Source organism: Chionomys nivalis, chromosome 3 (assembly GCF_950005125.1).
Source record: "Chionomys nivalis chromosome 3, mChiNiv1.1, whole genome shotgun sequence".
NCBI classification, from domain to species: Eukaryota; Metazoa; Chordata; class Mammalia; order Rodentia; family Cricetidae; genus Chionomys; species Chionomys nivalis.
Window position 1 is genome coordinate 111,048,552 of NC_080088.1, and position 19,401 is coordinate 111,067,952.

The 19,401-nt window shown below is 49.4% G+C and overlaps 1 protein-coding gene across 2 annotated transcripts in view; it reads right to left on the reverse strand.

Annotated features, from left to right (window-relative positions):
* Tmem120b (transmembrane protein 120B) overlaps positions 1 to 18,859 on the reverse strand; it is a 40,886-nt gene extending 22,027 nt beyond the window's left edge. For both annotated transcript variants that reach the window (XR_009056802.1, XM_057763913.1), the window contains exon 1: positions 18,706 to 18,859. Coding sequence is in view for 1 of the 2 variants with exons in the window: in XM_057763913.1 (XP_057619896.1) it covers positions 18,706 to 18,774 (69 nt within the window). In the remaining variant the exon portion in view is untranslated. The remainder of the gene's footprint in view (positions 1 to 18,705) is intronic.
* Between the last annotated feature and the right edge of the window lie 542 nt (positions 18,860 to 19,401).

The window sequence follows — 19,401 nt, forward strand, 5'->3', positions numbered from 1 at the left end:
TCTAGCCTCTCCCCGAGTCACAGGGACCCTCAAGATGTGCGTCTGCTGTGTGTGCACACCTCCTTCTCTATCAGGATCAGTGAGCACCAGGCAACCCTGCCATCTAATTCTCTGGAGGCTATAAGATAGAAGTGGGGTCTGAAGGATTGAAAATAATAAAAACGTTAAAATACCCCACACTCTGTGAACATCGCAGGCCACTGGAACTGTAAATACCCCACACTCTGAACATCGCAGGCCACTGAAATTGTGGCAGCCACACATACAACTCTACTGTGCTCTGTCACGCTCATCACACATGACCTGTGGCCGCTCTGGTACCGTAACAACTGAATGAGTGGCAGCACAGAGACCGTAGGACTGCCAAAGCTTAAAAAAAGAAAAAAGAGAGGCGGCAGAGATGCTCAGTGGTTAAGAGCACTGGCTACTCTTCCAGAGGACCCACATGACAGCTCACAACTGTCTGTAACTCCAGTTCCAGGGATCCGGCACCCTCACGCAGATACGCCTGCCTGCAGGCCAAATGCCGATGCTCATAAAATAAAAATAAATTAAAAAAAAAAAAAGAGGGGGCTGGAGAGATGGCTCAGAGGTTAAGAGCACTGCCTGCTCTTCCAAAGGTCCTGAGTTCAATTCCCAGCAACCACATGGTGGCTCACAACCATCTGTAATGAGGTCTGGTGCCCTCTTCTGGCCTGCAGGCATACACACAGACAGAATATTGTATACATAATAAATAAATAATTTAAAAAAAAAAAGATAACCTCAGTCGGGCGGTGGTGGTGCACACCTTTAATTCCAGCACTCAGGAGGCAGAGGCTGGCGGATCTCTGTGAGTTCGAAGCCAACCTGGTCTACATGAGCTAGTTCCAGGACAGTCTCCAAAATTACAGAGAAACCCTGTCTTGAAAAACCAAAAAAAAAAAAAAAAAAAAAAAAAAAAAAAAAAAAAAAAAAAAAAAGACACACACACACACTTCTCTATTTGACCCTTTGCCAAGGAAGCCACTCACCACCCCGTCCCGACCCATTAGGGAGTTAGCTGTGATCTTGTCAGTTGAGCTTCAATGTGCATCAGCTATGATCAATGATATCCGAGCTACTCAGATGTAGTTACTGAACCTTGAGATACATGCATACACACATACATCTTTGAGGCTTCCATCTCAGACACCACAAATAGACATCACAGTTTGCCAACTGTTCTTTTATAATGTTTTAAGCTTCATTTGTTTACATATTCTGTGTGTGGATGTTTGCTGCCTCCCACAGTGTATACACTGGCTGATTCTGTCAACTTGACACAGCTAGAGTCATCAGAGAGGAAGGAGCCTCAGTTGAGACGTCTCCATGAGATCCAGCTGTAGGACATTTTCTCAATTAGCGATCAATGTGGGCAGGGAAGTCCATTGTGGGCAGTGCCACCCCTGGGCTAGTGTCCTGGGGTCTATAAGAAAACAGGCTAAGCCAGGCAATGGTGGTGCACGCCTTTATCCCAGCACTCGGGAGGCAGAGGCAGGAGGATCTCTGTGAGTTCGAGGCCAGCCTGGTCTACAGAGACAGTTCCAGGACAATTAGGGCTGCTACACAGAAAAACCTTGTCTCAATAAACAGAAAAGAAAAGGGGGAGGGGAAGGGAGGAAGGAAGGGGAGAAAGAAAAAGGCTGAGCAAGTCATGGGGAGCAAGCCAGTAAGTGGCTTCCCTCCATGGGCTCTGCATCAGCTCCTGCCTCTAGATTCCTGTCCTGACTTCCTTCAGTGATGAACAGTGATGTGGAAGTGTAAGCAAAACAAAGTCTTTCCACCCAGCTTGCCTTATGGTCATGGTGTTCTGTTGCGGCCACGGAAACCCTAACTAAGACAGTACCCATGAGGAGGTCAGAGGACAGTCTGCAGGACAGGTTCTCTCCATCCACCAGGTGGTAAAACTCAGGTCACTGGGCTCGGTTGGCAGGCAAGCACCTTTACCTGCTGAGCCATCTTGCAGCCCAAACTGTCTCTTTCATGGCACTTGTCCTTCAGATCTTGGGTCCCATCCAATTTTACACTGAGTATTCTTGCAGGTATTTTTGTCTCTTTAACCTAGAACAGAACTTCAACCTCCATCTCTCATGAGCTGACACCTTCAGGTCCAGTTTCATCATTTAGGGATGTCTCTCGACCTGGGTTCACCCAGATGTTCCCTTATGATTCGCTTCTGTTTTTGTAGTTGGCCTTCATGTGATGACCTGTGCTCTGAGCTTCCTGTCAGGAGGAACATGGTGTCTGTGGCATCAGTTTAGAGTGCTAGGTAACGGTGTCCCTCTGAGTCTCTACCGTAGAGAAATCAGCTTTTTGTAACTACTAAGTTACCTCAGGGTCAGGCATGTAGCATAGTTAAGTGCTTGCCTTGCACACATGAGGCCCCAGCATCAGAAATGAATAACAAACCAATGAAGAAGAGACCGCGTGTAAAGGAGTTTTGATGTTTCAGGGCAAAGGAAGTCTCCAAGACTTGGCAGGGAAGGCGGGGCCCACAGCCGACTAGAAGGTGGGGCCTTTGCTCCAGGGGCTCCAGATAAGGACTACACAGCCTCCTGGTTCTACCTTCTTCGGGAGATAAGACAAAGGCTGCGAAATCAGCAGCCAGATGCTGACCAGGCCCTCTTCAGTGTGAATTAATATTTAATTTCACAAGTCAAACATGAAGACATTATCCTTGTTAAAAATTAAAACGCCAGCCACGGCTTAATCCAGTGGTTCTCAACCTTTGGGTCCCGACTCTTTGGGGGTCACATACCAGACGTCCTGCACGTTAGATATCGACATTATGATTCACAATAGGAGCACAATCACAGTTACGAGGTAGCAACAAAAGTAATTTTAAGGTTGGGTCACCACAACGCGAAGAACATTTGTTAAAGGATCACCAATTTATGTTTTTGAGGCAGGGTCATGCCTTTACCCTGACTTTACCTTCACTGTGTATCCCAAGCTGGGCTTCTCCACAATCTCCCAAGTACTGGAATTGGGTGCACTACAGCTCCCAGAGTCAGGTTTCACCTAGCCAATCTGCTCCATGTTCTTCCAGGTTGTATTCTGTGTGTCTGCCCATAGTATTCCTTTCTTTAAAAATACATTGTGTGGTGCCTTGCATTCAGTGCCCGATACCAAAATAAAAACCAAAACAAAACACTTTATTGTATGATTGGCATGCAAAAAAAAATAAGCCAGTTTAAGGTCTAGGAAGTGGAGTGGAGATGAATGCCCAGCCACGAGACTGCTGCCACAGACCACGCTGTGGGCCCGACCTTCACCTCCAAAGGTCTCCTCTCACCCCCTTATCTACTTCTGTGCAAAAGAACATCAAGGCAGGTGTGGTGACACACCTGTGTGACCCTGGCACTTAGAAGGCAGGGCCAGAGGATTACACAGCAAGTTCGGGGTCCAACCTGTTCTATTCAGCAAGTTCCAGGCTAGCCAGAGCTACAGAGAGAGACGGGTAGGTAGGAAAAGAAAACAAAAAAAAAAAAAAAAAGATACCCTTTTGGTAATTTTATTTATTTATTTATTTGTTTGTTTGTTTGTTTTAGAGAGGGTCCTGCTGCAGCCCTAACTGACCTGGAACTCCCTGTGGCTTTCAACTCCCAGAGATCCTCCTTCCTCTGTTTCCTGAGGGCTGGGATTAAAGGCGTGCGCCACCACGTCTGGCCTGGTGCTCTGCAGCAGGCCTCTAGGACTCACCTATCTGATTCTCCACCTACTTACTTGTTTGTTTGTCTTTGAGAGCTAGAGAAGGCACCCAGGACGCCTTATGCTGGGTAAGCCTCTGTCAGGCCACACTCACCATCCCCTGCTCCTCCTTCCCTGCATCCGCCTCTTCTGATAGTCAAGAAAGAGCCATTTCCAAATGTATACGAAAAATATATACTGTTGCGAAAAGTAATTATCCCTAACAGTTCCGAGTGTTTTGTCTTGAGAAAATGTCTCATTGTGAAGATCAGGCTGGCCTAGAATTCACAGGGATTTGCTTGCCTCTGCCTCTTAAGTGCTGGGATCAAAGACACACACCACCATACTTGGCTAAAATCAACTATTTTAAAAGAAAAGAGAGAAATGGGGACTTCCGTCCAGTTCCGCTGGACTCTAAATTCCTGTGCCCTGTCTAAATTCCCACTCTACCTCCAAGTTCATGAGCTTGAGGCAGTTACTATCATTCTATTCAGCGACACACAATTAAAAGTCAAGGGATGGTGGCACACAACTCTAATAACAGCGTTGGCAAAATAGAGTCTGAAAGAACAGGGTTCAAGGCCAAGATAGGATAGGTACCAAAGATCCTGTCTCTAAACAAAAGTAACTGGGTGGAGGGGTGCACACCTTTAATCCCACCCCTCAGAAAGCAAAGGCAGGTAGGTGGCTCTCCATAAGCCTTGTCTACACAGAGAGGTCTCGGTTAGCTGGGGATACATACACAGTAATGATGGGGAAACTATCAACCAATCACATCTAGTTAGGGTATGGCTACCTGGAGCCCGGGTAGAAAAACCAGGAGATCCAGGTGTGCGCTCTCTGCACTGTGCCCGCGGGACCTACTGAATTTTGGACCTCCCACTCTTTGTAGCGTGAGTTTCCCCTTTTCAACTATTAAAATATAACTGTTGTTCTTGAGCTGGTCTGGTTATTTATTGTACTGACCTAATTCATCAACACAGTAAGACCCTGCCTCAAAATACATATGAACCCTCAGTCACACCCCCACCTAGAACCTACCTCAGTCACGTGGGTAAGGAAGGGAGGAAGGAGCCTCTTTGGATCTTGTTGCACTTGAGGAACCTTTTTTAGAAAAGCACAGCCTTTATTCGAGGGACTCCCCCGCCACAGACTGCCTAATCAGGGGCTCCCTGAGACCACAGAGAATCCACACCTCCTCCACTCCTGCATCCTCCAGGCCTCTAAAGCCAACGCCGTGTGGGTAACACTGCCAACTACCACTGTCAGCTTGGGATGCGTCCTGGTCCCCTGGAACCACATCAGCAGCTTTTATTCTTCCCCACTCTTTCACAGGCAGAAAGCTTAGCAGCAGGGTCTTCTTGCCCTAGGGCCCTTCCTTTTCCTCCAGTGCTGAGCGAGGGGCGTCTCCTCAACGACACTAGTCTCAGCTCTTTCAACACAAGCCTTGGCTGCAACAATGAGTTGCCTGGCGCTCTTTTCCACTGCAAATTGTACATTTTGCATTTCTTTCTGCCCCGCTGCTCTTTTTCATTATAGGCCCGCATATAAGTTAGTTATTAATAATAACCACGCCACAGAGTCAATATTATGCTGCCCTGAAATTGCCTCAGCCAAAGAAGTCACTTTATTGCTTTTGAACATAGCCTCAGGCAAGTTCTTAAGACACAGGCAGAAGGCAGCTAGATTGTTCACTAAAATATCCCCTGAATAGCCTCTAGCCCAGTTGCAAATAATGTTCCCCTCTGAATCCTCTTGAGCGGGATCTCCACAGTCCCCACGGCCCCAACTGAGCCAAATCCTCAGGCCCACAGCTCTCAGTAGACACACTCACTGTTCGTGGCATTTCTAGCAGGAGGTAAGGGTGCTGTTCCTGTCTTCCTTCTGCACACAGAGACTGTCTCTATCACACCCAGTGCTATGAGCTGCTTCTCCCAGGAGGCAAAACAAACCAAAGATACTGAAAAGTTTTTATGTCCCAGTAAACCTACGCAATAATCCAAATCAGAACCAAATCAAATCAAATTAGAAAAAGCCCAGGTTTAATGGATGCCAGCACTCCCGGGTGGCCTTCCAGGCACTCGGAGAGGAGAGGAGATGGAAGACTGGAAAACCATTGTGTTTGATCTCTGGGGGGGCAGTTTAAATAGTCTGTGGGAGTGGTCTTGAGCCTCTCGGAGATGAAGTCTAGACTGGAGCAACTCCCAGAAGAGGGGGCTTGGAATGAAACTCTCCACCCAAACATTCTAGACTCTTTGGATATATGGACACCAGGGGCTGAGGTGACACTTCCAACCAAACGTCCCAGACTCTGGCGAGGGGCAGAACCTCTGGCTCCTCCCTTTGTTAAGCTCAGAGAAGATGGCGGCAGCCATGGTTGTCCACGTGGCGTGACTATTTAGCCATCCGCTGGTAAAAGTTAAGAAGTGTGGTTGGTCTTCCATAGCTGAAACCGTGAGAACGACACACGACGCAAACTCTAGGGCAACCAGCCTGACATCTCCAGGCTAGCACGGGGTTGATCATGAAGTCAAGCTGATTCCAGGCCTGTCAGCTCAGGAACCAGGGCCAGGACTGCTCCGAGCAATCCTTACAGCCTCGAGAACCTCTTACGAGAGGTCTGAAAAGAACATATACACACAATCCGAACAGCGCAAGGACCATTCCAACTGGTCCGCTCACATTTTTAGCTATGAGAAGCAGTAAGGCAGAAAAATACCCAAGGGGCTCCTGGGCCCCCAAAACGAATGCACCACTCACTCAGTGCGCACAGTGCTAGGGGAGCACTAGGCCCAAAAGGGAGCAGTGTGCAAGGGGCCCCCGAAAACGAATGCACCGCTCAGTGAGTTCAGAGTTAAGGGACATCCAGAGTAAGGGCAATCACGCGAGAGGCTCTAGGCCACCAAGGGAAGTCTTACCAACTGTCCCAGCGGACTGATGGAAAGCAGGGAAGTGGGCGGGTAGAAGGTCCAGGTTTAGGATTTTTGCCTGCAGTACAGCAGTGGTAGAAACAGGGCTCAGTGAATGGAAGAGAGACAGAATCCCGTGGGAGGCAGCACGGGGCAGGGGTGAGGGCGTGGTACCAATGGGACAGAATGCCTGTTAAGCCACCATGCTGGGAACCAGCGTTGAGCCCACAAGACAAAGCAGGGCCTTTGGGTACAGGGGTGCCAGTGTTATGATCTGCTGGCCTGGTTTGTCACCTGGGTACCTTGTCCCTTTAAGAGACAAGCCTCACCTTCTCCCAACCCCTCCCCTTCCACCAAGGGAAGCAGATATCCCACCTCCTCCAGCCTGTGCTCTTTCCCTCTCTCTCCTGAAGAGTAACTTCTGTTCTCTCTCTCCCCACCATCTCTATATTCCCCTTCTTCCCTCTTCTCCCCTCCCCCTTTCCTTTTCCCTCCATAACCCACTAAATAAGCTCTATACCCAAGCTCTCTCTTTGCATGGTCTATCTGTCTCTCATCCACCACGGTCTCCCACCTGCCAAGGTGACCCACGAAAACCTTGGGTACCCACCAAGGCCCCCAGTGGCTCATCGCAGCCCCTCGTGGGTCCAGCCTTTCCCCCTCCTTATATCATTAAAAAGATTAGCACCAGGGGCCGGGTGACACTCCCAACAAACAGATAACCACCTGCTCTTCCTGTCGTTAACCAAAATGCAGACAGAAATGGCGTAGGAGGAAGAGTTTTCAGCTCACGGTTTCAGAGGATCCCACTTGTCATGGTGGAGTTCATGACAGCAGGAATGTATGGCAGAGACCTCTGTCACTGAGGTTCGGGAGACAGAGGGGGCTTGGCAGGAAGCAGGGGCAGGTATGAACTTGGAAGTCCCATCTCTACTAACCCAGTTTCTACCAATCAGGCCCCAGCTCCTAAAGGTTCTGCCACCTTCAAAACGGCACGGAAAGTCCAGTTCAAGTGTTCAGAACATGAACCCGTGGGGGACACTTTGGATTCAAATGACAACACTGTCCCTAGCTTCCTTTCCTCCAAGTAACCTTGGCCTCCTCCCGTGGAGCCAGCTGGCCAGACAGAGACCTTCTGTTTGTTTTTTGTTTTTTGTTTTTTTTAACCAGAAAGGCAGCTTCTACGCCTGTAGATTTCTTTGGAGACCAATCTCTTCTCCACATTCAATCTATGAGATCCAGCCAGGAGTAAGATTGGCCCTGTCTTAAAGCAGGGCCTATGGCCTGGGCCTGCTCCACTAGAACTTCAGTGCCCCCAACCGTCAACCCAGCCAGCTGATACGAGGACTCAGAACTAAGGACAGTTTAGTGTGGGGCTCGGAAGGGACTGTCAGAACAGGGTGTCCAGAGCTACCAGGGTTGACCTACCCATGCCTGGATAGCCAGGAATGAACCGAACCGAGGAGAGGGAAACGAAGGCTGAGCCCTCTTCTGCATCCGTCGGCTCCCCTCTGAAATCATCCCTTGGATTCCCAACTGCCTGAGAAGCAAACGCTCCACCGCCATACCAGGTCTTACTATCTTCACCACACAGGCAGGTGCCAGAATCCACACTGAAGGGACAAGGACCAGGACCTCCCTCCTGGGCAAAGTTAACCACATTAGATGAGAGAAATCACAAATAAGGACTTTGAAAGCTGGCTGAGCAGTGCCCTCATCAGGCCAGCAGCTGAGGAGGCAGCCAAGCATGAACACCAACCCCAGAAACCAAAGAATCCTTTGCTAACGTGAAGTTATTGAGCTGACAAACATGCATGCACCATAGACCCCCACACACACATACAAGCTCACAAAAATGGGTACACAGACAGTTCAGTGACATCTGTTAACTATTATCATCCATGTGTGCACAAGAGAGACGGTGAGGAGACATGACACGCCTGCACACGGAGGTCAAAGGGCAGCTTTCGGGAGTCAGTCCTCTCCTTCCACCTCTGTAGGGATTCACAAGATCAAACTCAAGTTGTCAGGCTTGCCTGGCGAGCACTGTACCTGCCGAGACACCTCACTAACCCAGTTCAGCGACTTTTCGGCATTGACCGAGGTGTGCCATCACCACATCCATCACCAGATCTCGTTTCAGAAATCCCATCACCCACTAAGATCCCCACGTTCTCTTAGCAGTCATTGTCCACTTCCTCTTCTCTCCAGTCCCTGGCTGCCACTCTCTTCGGACCCTATAGAATGTATCTTTTGGTGGGGATAGAGCTTAGTGGGTATAATGCTTGCCCAGAGTACAAGAGACCTTGGATTGATTGATTGATTGATTGATTGATTGATTGATTTTTGGTTTTTCGAGACAGGATTTCTCTGTGGTTTTGGAGCCTGTCCTGGAACTAGCTCTTGTAGACCAGGCTGGTCTCGAACTCACAGAGATCCACCTGCCTCTGCCTCCCAAGTGCTGGGATTAAAAGGCGTGCGCCACCACCGCCCGACAAGACCTTGGATTTATTAAAGCAATGTGGCGGCTGAGAAAAATGAGGATATAACTGCTCCGATGTGTGGCTGAGATGGTTTTTATTGTAGCTATGAGGGAGAATACAGTCAGAGGAAGTGTCTGGAGCGAGGACTGAACATGGCTAGTGGACAGAATGGGCTATGACAGGAAAGATGGGGGGGCAGTGAGGGAGGCAGGCAGATCTCTGTGAGTTCGAGGCCAGCCTAGTCTATAAGAGCTAGTTCCAGGGCAGGCTTCAAAGCTACAGAGACATTGAAAAAAAACAAAACAACAAAAAAAAGAAAACCAAAATAAAAACAAAACAAACAAAACCTTGCCCCGAGTGCTGGAATTATAAGGCAGGTGCTACCATGTCCATCCTTTGCTTTCGTTCTGATAAAGCTAAGTTTCTAAGAAAATACCAAACTACTGAACTTCATTTTCTGTTTGCTTTGCTTTGTTTTGAGACAGGGTTTCACTGTTACCCTTGCTGTCTTGGATCTCCTGAAAATGGAGGCACAGAAGGATGTAAGCCACCATGTGGGTACTGGGAACCAAACTCTGTGAGAGCCGCCAGTGCTCTTAACCGCCAAGCCATCTCTCCAGTCCCTGTAGCTTTTGCTTGTGGCAAGTAAGTGTCCCAGTCTTTGATTCTTCTCTGGCAGGGTTTCCTCTCTGACCACTGCCCCCTCCCACCTCCATCTTTAGGTATTCTATGATAGACTGCATGCTTTTGTTTGTATGTTTGGGTTGGTCTTCCACTAGACAGTTGGGGACCTGGGCTTCTTTGGTGGAACAGAGTCCTCTACACAGGTGCCTGTCTGCCATGCTACTCCCAACACTCTGGATTATTTTTAGAAGTAGCAACTTGATGTGGGAGTCAATCATGTTTAATAAGTTGATTTAAAAAGCAAACAGTTATGTCTGCCGAGAGCTAGCCCCCAGTTTGGGGTGAGTTATTCCCCATGTTCAACCCATATAAAGTTAGAAGTAAAAATGAAGTTTAGGTCAGGTGATGGCGCAGAACACTCAGGAGGCAGAGGGAGGCAGAGGCAGGCAGTGGTGGCACAGCCTTTAATCCCAGCACTGGTGAGGTAGAGACAGGCAGATCTCTGAGTTCTGAGTTCTAGGCCAGCCTGGTCTAGATAGTGAGTTCCAGGAGCGTCAGGGCTTTACAGAGAAACCCTGTCTTGAAAAAGCAAAACCAAAGCCGGGCGATGGTGGCGCACACCTTTAATCCCAGAACTCGGGAGGCAGAGGCAGGCGGATCTCTGTGAGTTCGAGACCAGCCTGGTCTACAGAGCTAGTTCCAGGACAGGCTCCAAAGCCACAGAGAAACCCTGTCTCGAAAAACCAAAAAAAAAAAAAAAGCAAAAACAATTACAGACAATAATCATAATCAGCAACCACCTGCTACCCTCAGTGTAAGAACTATAGTGCCATGGTTAATGCCAGCATAGAATCCGGGCACTTGGCAGGGTGAAAGCAGGGACTTAGAAACTTAAGGTCATTCTTGGCTATATATCAAGTTTAAAGATGTACCAGGCTATGGGAGACACTGGCCCCAAACCAAACCTACAGTGCACAGAGAATGGACAGGTCCCACATCCTCCCCACACAAGGTGACTCACTTTTGCTGGGTTTTTTTTTTTTTTTTTTGGAATTTTTCGAGACAAGGTTTCTCCGTAGTTTTTGGTTCCTGTCCTGGAACTAGCTCTTGTAGACCAGGCTGGCCTCGAACTCACAGAGATCCGCCTGCCTCTGCCTCCCAAGTGCTGGGATTAAAGGCGTGCGCCACCACCGCCCGGCTTTGTTGGTTATTTTTATACCTTATTGCCACCCCAGATCGGTTCTGCTTTTCTTTGACCCCCATGTATTGCCCATCTCGGGCTCCCTTGCTCTGCACCCCTGGTGGATGGGCCTGAGCGAGGACTGGAGGGCAGATAGAAGAGAAGCTGTGCTGTGGCTTCTTCCTGCTTCCAGCATCCTTCAACAAGGGCAGCTCTGCTTGCTGCTCCAGCCAAGGTCAGATAACAGAACCTTCCCAGCCTTCACCCTTACTACTCAGTCTAGACCTGAACTAGGGAGGAGGCTCAGTTTAAACTATGTGCATCTGAAAACCAACTCTCTTTCCTTATTTTTTTTTAATCATATCCATTTGCTTTTTCCCAGAGCCTTCTACACTAAATTTGGTGTGTCTGCTTTTAAGGCAGGGTCTCCTGTAGCCCAGGCTGGCTAATACAGCTGAGGATGACCTTGAACTCCTGACTCACTCCTGCTTCTGCATCCCAGGTGCTGGGATTTCAGGTGTACGCTTCCAAACCCAGCAGAACTTAGTCTTTACTATCTCTTGTAAGTTTTTTACTTGAGCTACATATACAGAATCATTAAGCAATACAGCATATTGGTTTGAATAGTTTGGGTGCTGTTATAAATGCCATTTTCTAGGCCCATGAAATAGCAATATAATGATATGGCTCAGTGAAAAGGTGATTGTTGCTGGGTGGTAGCGGCACACACCTTTAATCCCCGCACTCAGGAGGCAGAGGCAGGTGGATCTAGTAAGTAAGTTAGAGGCCAGCCTGGTCTACAAAGTGAGTTCCAGGAAAAAAAAAAAGGAAGAGGTACTTGTTGCTAAGTACCTTTTTAATTCCCAGACACAAATGATAGAAGGGGGAACCTACTCCCACAAGTTGTCCTCTGACCTCCACAGTGCACTAAAGCACACAGGTGTGCACGCAGAACACACACTCATACATAAACACAAGTTTGCCCTCTGACCTCCACAAGGCACTGTAGTTTATGCCCCATCCATAAGAAATAAATTTAGCAAAACAAACAAAACCTAACCTCAACGAAATGTGGATGAGATTGCATTTGGATTAAAAAAATAAACAAATAAAAAGGCTAACTTCTCTGTAAGCCAGGACGCCCCTAGCGTCTTTCCTTCGTGCCTAACTGCCACCTGCCACACTTAGAAGACACAAACAAGCGAGTTTCCAACGAGGCACAAATCCAGGCCACCTCTCTCTTCCTCTGAGGCCCCATGCTCCACCCCCGTGGGAAGGTGAGGTTGCTGTCTCCAGGTCCCAGCAGGACTGTGAACCATCTGGAATCACCTTCTTAACAATGCAATTCAAGATCCAGAACAGGGAATCCATTCGTCCACACCAACATCCCAGACAGGAATCTCCAGACAGGTGAATCTCATGGCATCTACAGACGAGCTCTGGCCCAGGGGCATTAGCAGTTGGTGTCAATCCAGCAGCTTGCAACAGAGCCAGGGCCACCACCAGAGTGCACACTGCCTTATAGTTGTGCACTGGCTGGTTGTAAATGTCTAAGAGATTACTTCCATAGAGCCTGCTGTCCAAAGCATCTTCAAGGAGACTCTTGGATGCTGACTCTCCCTAAGGAGGACCTATCACCATGGAAACACAACCAAACATGGCAAGTTCACTCCACCTCAAGCTTGTCATTCCCGTACTGGGAACTATTCTGAGTCATGTGCCAGGATTGACAGGTGATGTCTGCCATAGGACAGGGATAGGATTGCACACATGGGTGTGCAGCAAGGAGTCAGGGTAAGACAATGGGTGAGTGTTGACACTCTGCAATCAGACCGGCTGACTTGAGATGTGTGCCTGTCACTAGATGAGTTATGGCTTCGCTCTTGCCTCAGTATCCTCAGCTGGATAAAGGCTATGAGGAGAGGCCTGTGTCTCACACTGCTACAAAGACATGACATCAAAAAGAATGGCAGGTTACCCAGGATCTGACATTTCACTGTTTGCCTTGACATTTGTAATTATCCTTACTTGTGGGGAGGACTGCCAAGACACAGTTTGAGAATCACAGATAAAGACAATTTCTTTTTTTCTTTTTCGCGACAGGGTTTCTCTGTAGCTTTGGAGCCTGTCCTGGAACTAGGTCTTATAGACCAGGCTGGCCTCGAACTCACAGAGATCCGCCTGTCTCTGCCTCCCGAGTGCTGGGATTAAAGACGTGTGCCACCACCGCCCAGCAGGTAAAGACAATTTCTATTACATGGCTTTAGCCAAAATTAAAAAAAAAAAAAAAAAAAGTTTCTCCATCATCCCTTTCTGTTTTGTTTTTTTTTTTTTTTTAACTTTTTGGTTTCTCTGCATGGAATCACCCCCCCCATGCCTATTCCAGGGACCCCATGGACCCCACTCCCAGACTCCAGAGGCAGACGCAAGACCAGTGCCTAGTTAGTTCTGTGACGGCATAACAGCTGGATGGGAACAAGGTCTCAGAAAGACGGCCTTGAACTCAGGATCCTCCTGCCTCAGCTCCTGAAAGCTGAGATTCTGCGTGTGTCCATTTCACACAGGCCTCCTCTTACCATACCTGGCCTTAGCTACCGACATCACACCAAGGAGGAAGGGTGACTGGCAACGAAACCCAAGTGAGGGCACAATACAAGTGAGCTCCTGGATCCCGTCCTGCTTACAGTCATTTCTTCTGGACTTCCCAATTCAGGAGTTCCTTTTTTGGCTAAAAACCAGAGAACTGGGTTCTGTCACTAAGAGTTATAACTAAGAGTCTTGACCGGGCATAAGGAAGTTCCATACAAACAGAGACCCAGCAAGTTCAAAACTTTCCTTCTAGGGGCCAGTGAAATGGCTTGGAGGGTAAAAGTGCTTGCCACCAAGGCTGGAACCCACACAGAGAGAGAACCAGGTCCTCTGACGCCACACATTTATCTGCTATGGCTCACAGCTCTCTCCCAAGTGTAAATAAATGTTTTAAAAAAAACAACAAAAGAGCCGGGCGGTGGTGGCGCACGCCTTTAATCCCAGCACTTGGGAGGCAGAGGCAGGCGGATCTCTGTGAGTTCGAGACCAGCCTGGTCTACAGAGCTAGTTCCAGGACAGGCTCCAAAACCACAGAGAAACCCTGCCTCGAAAAAACCAAAAAAAAAAAAAAAACAACAACAACAAAAAGCTTTCCTCCTAGAGCTTTAAGGAATTCTCGAGATACCCCGGCGGCTACTGTGTAGGGGCACAGGAGCATCTGAATCAAACAGTAGACCTGTGTTCAAATTCTGACCTGAAGAGTTTCCTTTTCTTTTTTATTTATTTTATTTTATTTATTTATTTATCAGTCCTGGAACTCTCAACCTCACAGCTGGTCCCCCTGCCTCTGCCTCCCGAGAGCTGAGAGTAACAATACCACCATGCCCCGCCAACTAACTGAATGATTTCCAAATTCCTCACTCAGCTTACTCCCGATGTATAGAAAGGAGGGGGCGTGGCTTGGACTCAACGGGACAGCTATGTGTCACATAGTTCACTATGGCACTGGACAGCATTACTGCCAGTCTTTGTCAAGCTCGGAGTGGTGGCTTGCTGCAGGTCAGATGCCAAACTGTGGCGACAGAAGGCGGACCTGGGCCCGGGGAATCCTGACTCCCGAGCAGCCTTCTTTCTACTATGCCTGCTTCTAACGTGAGAGGCTCGCAGGGCAGCCAACATAAAAGAACAGCGAAGGCCAACCTAAGAGACTTACCTCTACATGGATCTGCCTTGGGAAGAAGTTAAGAGGACAGACTTGGCCAGGGACAGTGGTGGCACTCACCTTTAATCCCAGCACTAAGGGAGGCAAAGGCAGGAAGAAAATCTCTGAGTTCAAGGCCAGCCTGAACTCCCAGAGAGAGTTCAAAGATAGCCGGGGCTACATGGGGAGACCTTGCCTCTTGCCTCTAAAGAGAGACACATAGACTCCAGGACCAGACAGCTCAGCAGGGAAGGGAGCTTGCTACTAAGCCTGATGACCCGAATTCAACCCCGAACCTTAAACAGGAAGAATCACGTCCCACAAGCTGGCCTCTGGCCTCCTATACATGTGCCGTGGCATCAACACACATGCACACACATAAATAAATGTACACGGTGGGAGGGGGCTCCAAGATAGGGTTTCTCTGTGTAGTCCATGTAGTCTTGGGGCTCGCTCTGTAGACCAGGCTGGCCTGGAGTCAGAGATCCGCCTGCCTCTGCCTCCCGAGTGCTGGGATTAAAGGCGTGCGCCACCACTGCCCGGCTGTAAACATACAATTTCATAATTAGAAAGTGTGTGTGGAAAGTCACCTCAGCCATTGCTAGTGCCTGCTACTCTTGCAGAGGGGCTGAGTTCAGATCCCAGTATCCACGCTGAGCAGTTCACAATTCCAGCTCTGGAAGATCTGACATCGTCTTCTGGACACCTTGAACTCCTGCACTCACATGTGCATAAACACACACACACACGTGTGTGTGCACACACATACATACACACATAATTAAACATAAATCTTTTTGGGGGGAGGAGAATATGCAGGTGCTGGAGTTCAACCGTCTATGTTCAAATCTTGACCCTAGCACTTACAGGCCATGTGACCTTAGGCAAAAGACTTAACCCTAGGTTCTACTTCGTGGGGTCTTACTGAGATAACGCTGATCTTCCCATCTCTAAGCTCACCCCCCTATTTTTATTTTTTGTGGTCTGGAGCCAGTGGCTTGCCCATTTCAAGTCTTTACAATGGTGTACAAAGCCCCAGTGATCCCTGAAGCCAGACGCTGAGAAAAGCTGCTTCCTGTGCTGGGAAGGATGGGGGTCAGGTTTCCAGTGACGTAAGGCAGGAACTGATCGTTAAATCTACAGGCCTGGTGTCTGTATGTGACCTTCTGATCACAAACAGGCCAGGGGGCCAGGTGCCTGCTGATCTCTCACTGATGCTCAATTCACGACCACCTAAACACTAAGTCCCGGTGAGGACTCCGCTATCCCAAGAGTCCACCAAAGCCCCAGGAAAAGTAAAGCGAAGTCCACAGAAAACAGACCTTTCCCTAAGTCCCATGCACTGCCCGAGGGCTCTTGTAGATGAAGGGGGATTCCAAAGACCTTTTAAATATTCCAGGGTCTGAGACACAGGATTCCTCTTTTTTCCATTCCAAAAAGGGAAGGAGAGGTAAAACATAGACAAAACACATCTCCCACAGAAATGAAGAGGTGCAAAACTGGAAACCGCAAGCCCAGATTCTTAGGAGGATGCGGGAAAACTTTGGCTAATCAGGATTTCCTGATGACAAAAAAAAAGTTCCTGCTATTGTTAACTTTTCCAGCAGCCAGACCCACTCCCCACACACAGACAGACACACACACAGCTATATCACCTTTGTCTCCCCATAAGTGTCTCTCATCAGAATCTCTGTTCAACATATACACAACATATACCCTGGACTTAGGACACTTTCTTCCCAGGTGTTCAAAATTCCCATGTGTGCAAAACAAAAAGCAAACAACAACAACAAAAGGCAGATTCAAGACTTTTCCCCGAATAAAATCTAGCACTAACTTCCAGAGTGGAATAACTGCGATCCCAGCTAGGACAGCCAGCAAGTCCACCACTCAGTTTCCTGTTTCTTCCTCTTCCAATAAAAACTGTAGAGGTGGGACAAGGCAGCTGGATGTGGTGGTGCACGCCTTTAATCCCAGCACTTGGGAGGCAGAGGCAGGAGGATCTCCGTGAGTTCGAGGCCAGCCTGGTCTACAAGAGCAAGTTCCAGTTTAGGCACCAAAGCTATACAGAGAAACCCTGTCTCGAAAAAAATAAAATAAAATAAAAATATTAAAAGGTAACTCCAGTTCTAGAGGATCTAACACCATCTTCCTCTTCTGGCCTCCACACGCACCAACACATTCATGGCACACACACACAGAGGGACACAAAACTAATAAGTAAATCAATAAGAGGACTGGAGAGATGACTTAGTGGCTTAAGGGCTCTGGCTACTCTTGAACAGGCCCCAGGTTTAAATCCCGGAACCCACATGGTGGCTCACAACTGACTGCAACTCCAGTTCCAGAGGATCCGACGACACCCTCTTCTGCGCCAGGCATGCGTGTGGTGCACAGATAGAAATGCAAGCAAAATGAGCCCCAAGCAGCCATCCATGACTGAACTCAGCAGCTGACCACCAGGCCTGCACCAGCTGGGTGCCTCTTCCTCAAAGGAGGCTCCAAGGAGCTGTCTGACACTCCACTACCTCCACTACCATGCTTGCTGTTCAACACCTCACAATGGTATCCAGATCAACTCATAACTCCCGGTCCTTGGCCACCCAGCACCGGACACGTCATGACACCTTCCTGTCCAAGCCAGAACATAACAAATCAAAGGATTCCTCTGCCTGCCAAGACTTGCTACCTAATTGTTGTTAATTGCATTAATTGCAGAGTTCTGCAGTGCACGGCTCCTCCTCCTTGTAGTTTTAAAAGCAAGTCACAAGGAAGAACTCTGAACAAAAGCCCCACTTGGGGCACCTCTTCTCCCACTCCCAACTCTAAGACCCACTGCAGCCCAATGGGACAGACTGTTAAGTGGCTGCGTCTTCTCCCTGAATGTGGAATCAAAGGTGCCCCAAAGAACCATGAGGGATCCAAGGCCTAGATCTGAAAGAGGAGGCACCAACCCACCCATGTGTGTTGGGGAGACCTCGAAATGATAACAGCCCTCCCTGGGTACCTTCGTACCTGGGTACCTGAGCCTTGCTGCTCAAGCTCACCAACATCCCTCTGCACCTACATCAGGACCTTACAGCCTCACTTTAGAAAGACCAATCACAGCACCCTGGACAACATCCTCCTCTGGACAAGGCAGAACTATAGGGACAGGGGAAATGACATGACAACGTGTCTACGGAGGGGAGGAGGGTGGGAGGGCGGGAATGATTTCAGGCAACCCAGTGGCTCGAGAGGGAACCGTGTGTTCTTCCTCTTGGACATCCCCAAGTTTTCCTGAGTCTCCAGTCCCCGGAGCACACAGCGGAGGCCTCTGTGGACCTATGAGAAGGACCCTCCTGAAAAGACCACGATGCCATTCTTCCCAGAGCCAGCTCTTAGGTCCACCTCCGACCTATCGAGTGGAAAGCCCTGAGTCAAAGGGTGAGGGCTGGGTGCAGGCCTCTATTGCTGGGTGAGGCAGCCAGCTGTCAACTGACAGATGCCTGCCATCCACAATGACAAACTCGGCTTGCAGCAGCCTACAAGCAGAACCACATCACACCCCCCAAAGACAAGGCTACGACTGTGATCTCTGATCAAGGTGAAAACTGCTTAGTGCATCTCTCAAAGCGCAGCTGCAGGAAGGGCTGCCCCGCTCGCAGAGAGAGAGTAGTTGAGCAGCCAGCGGCAGCTGGAGTGTAGCAGAGTTGAGGGAGATCCCTGCGTGGGGGCTGGTCTGGTGTCCTTCCGAGCGTCACTATTTCCTCATGAACACACCTAGAACTTATCCTCAGGAGCCAGAGACCAACTTTCTGCACCGAAGGGGGAGCGTGAAGCAAAGAGCAAGTGAGAGGGCGGGAGAATGGGGGCTTCGACTGGGTGCCCCACGAGGTTGAGAAGCTGAAGCCCTGGGAAATAGGAAGGGGCTGTGCCAAGCCACCCACCAGCCTATCGGACGCACAGCCTGGGCCACCCTCTGGGTCCTATCGCCCCACCTTCACCTCGGGGCTGGGGTGGCTAGGTGGGGAAGGCACCACACGGCAGGTAGTAGCAGAGTTGCGGGACCAGGTGGTCCGGCCCTACCTGCAGCTCCTGAAATTCTCCTTCCAGCTCATGCCACTCGCGCTCACAACGCTCCAGCTGCCCGGACATGGTGCAATGATGCAAGGCGGCGGTGGCTCCCGCAGCGTGGCCCGGCCGGGCACCAGCACCCCACGCCCGCCCTCTCACTCGCCGCCTCCCGAGGCACCAGCTGTTCCTGCGCAGCCGGAGCCACGCGCGCATCTGATGTCACGAGCCCCGCCCCGGCACCAGCTCCACCCCTCGCTCGAGGGTGGGGCCCGCGCGTGCGCACACGCTTCCCTGCTTCCACCGCGTGGACGGCTCAACTTTACGTTCTTGATTAGATCTGTCTCCTTTCCTTCTGCTCCTGTGTAGTACGTTTCTCCCCAGAGTGGGTGGAGGGCTTATCTGCAAGCTGAATTTGTGGCTTATGTTACTTAGATTGTGTTTATGGGGAGAGTGGGGTGGAAAAAGATTTGGGAGAGGTAAAAGAAAAGTCATGTACCCCTTAACATTGCCTGACCCAGGAGACCAAAGCCAATGTCTTGGAATGCCAGAGTTGACAGTGACCGTGTAATTAGGGTGGGAGAATGCAGACTTGGCTCTGACACCTCACGTTGGCATTGGTATTTATTGCAACCAATACAACCTAGATTCCTGTCCTCTATGACACTAGGGGACTGCTGACAGCTGCTGCTGTCATTCAGAAGACACAAC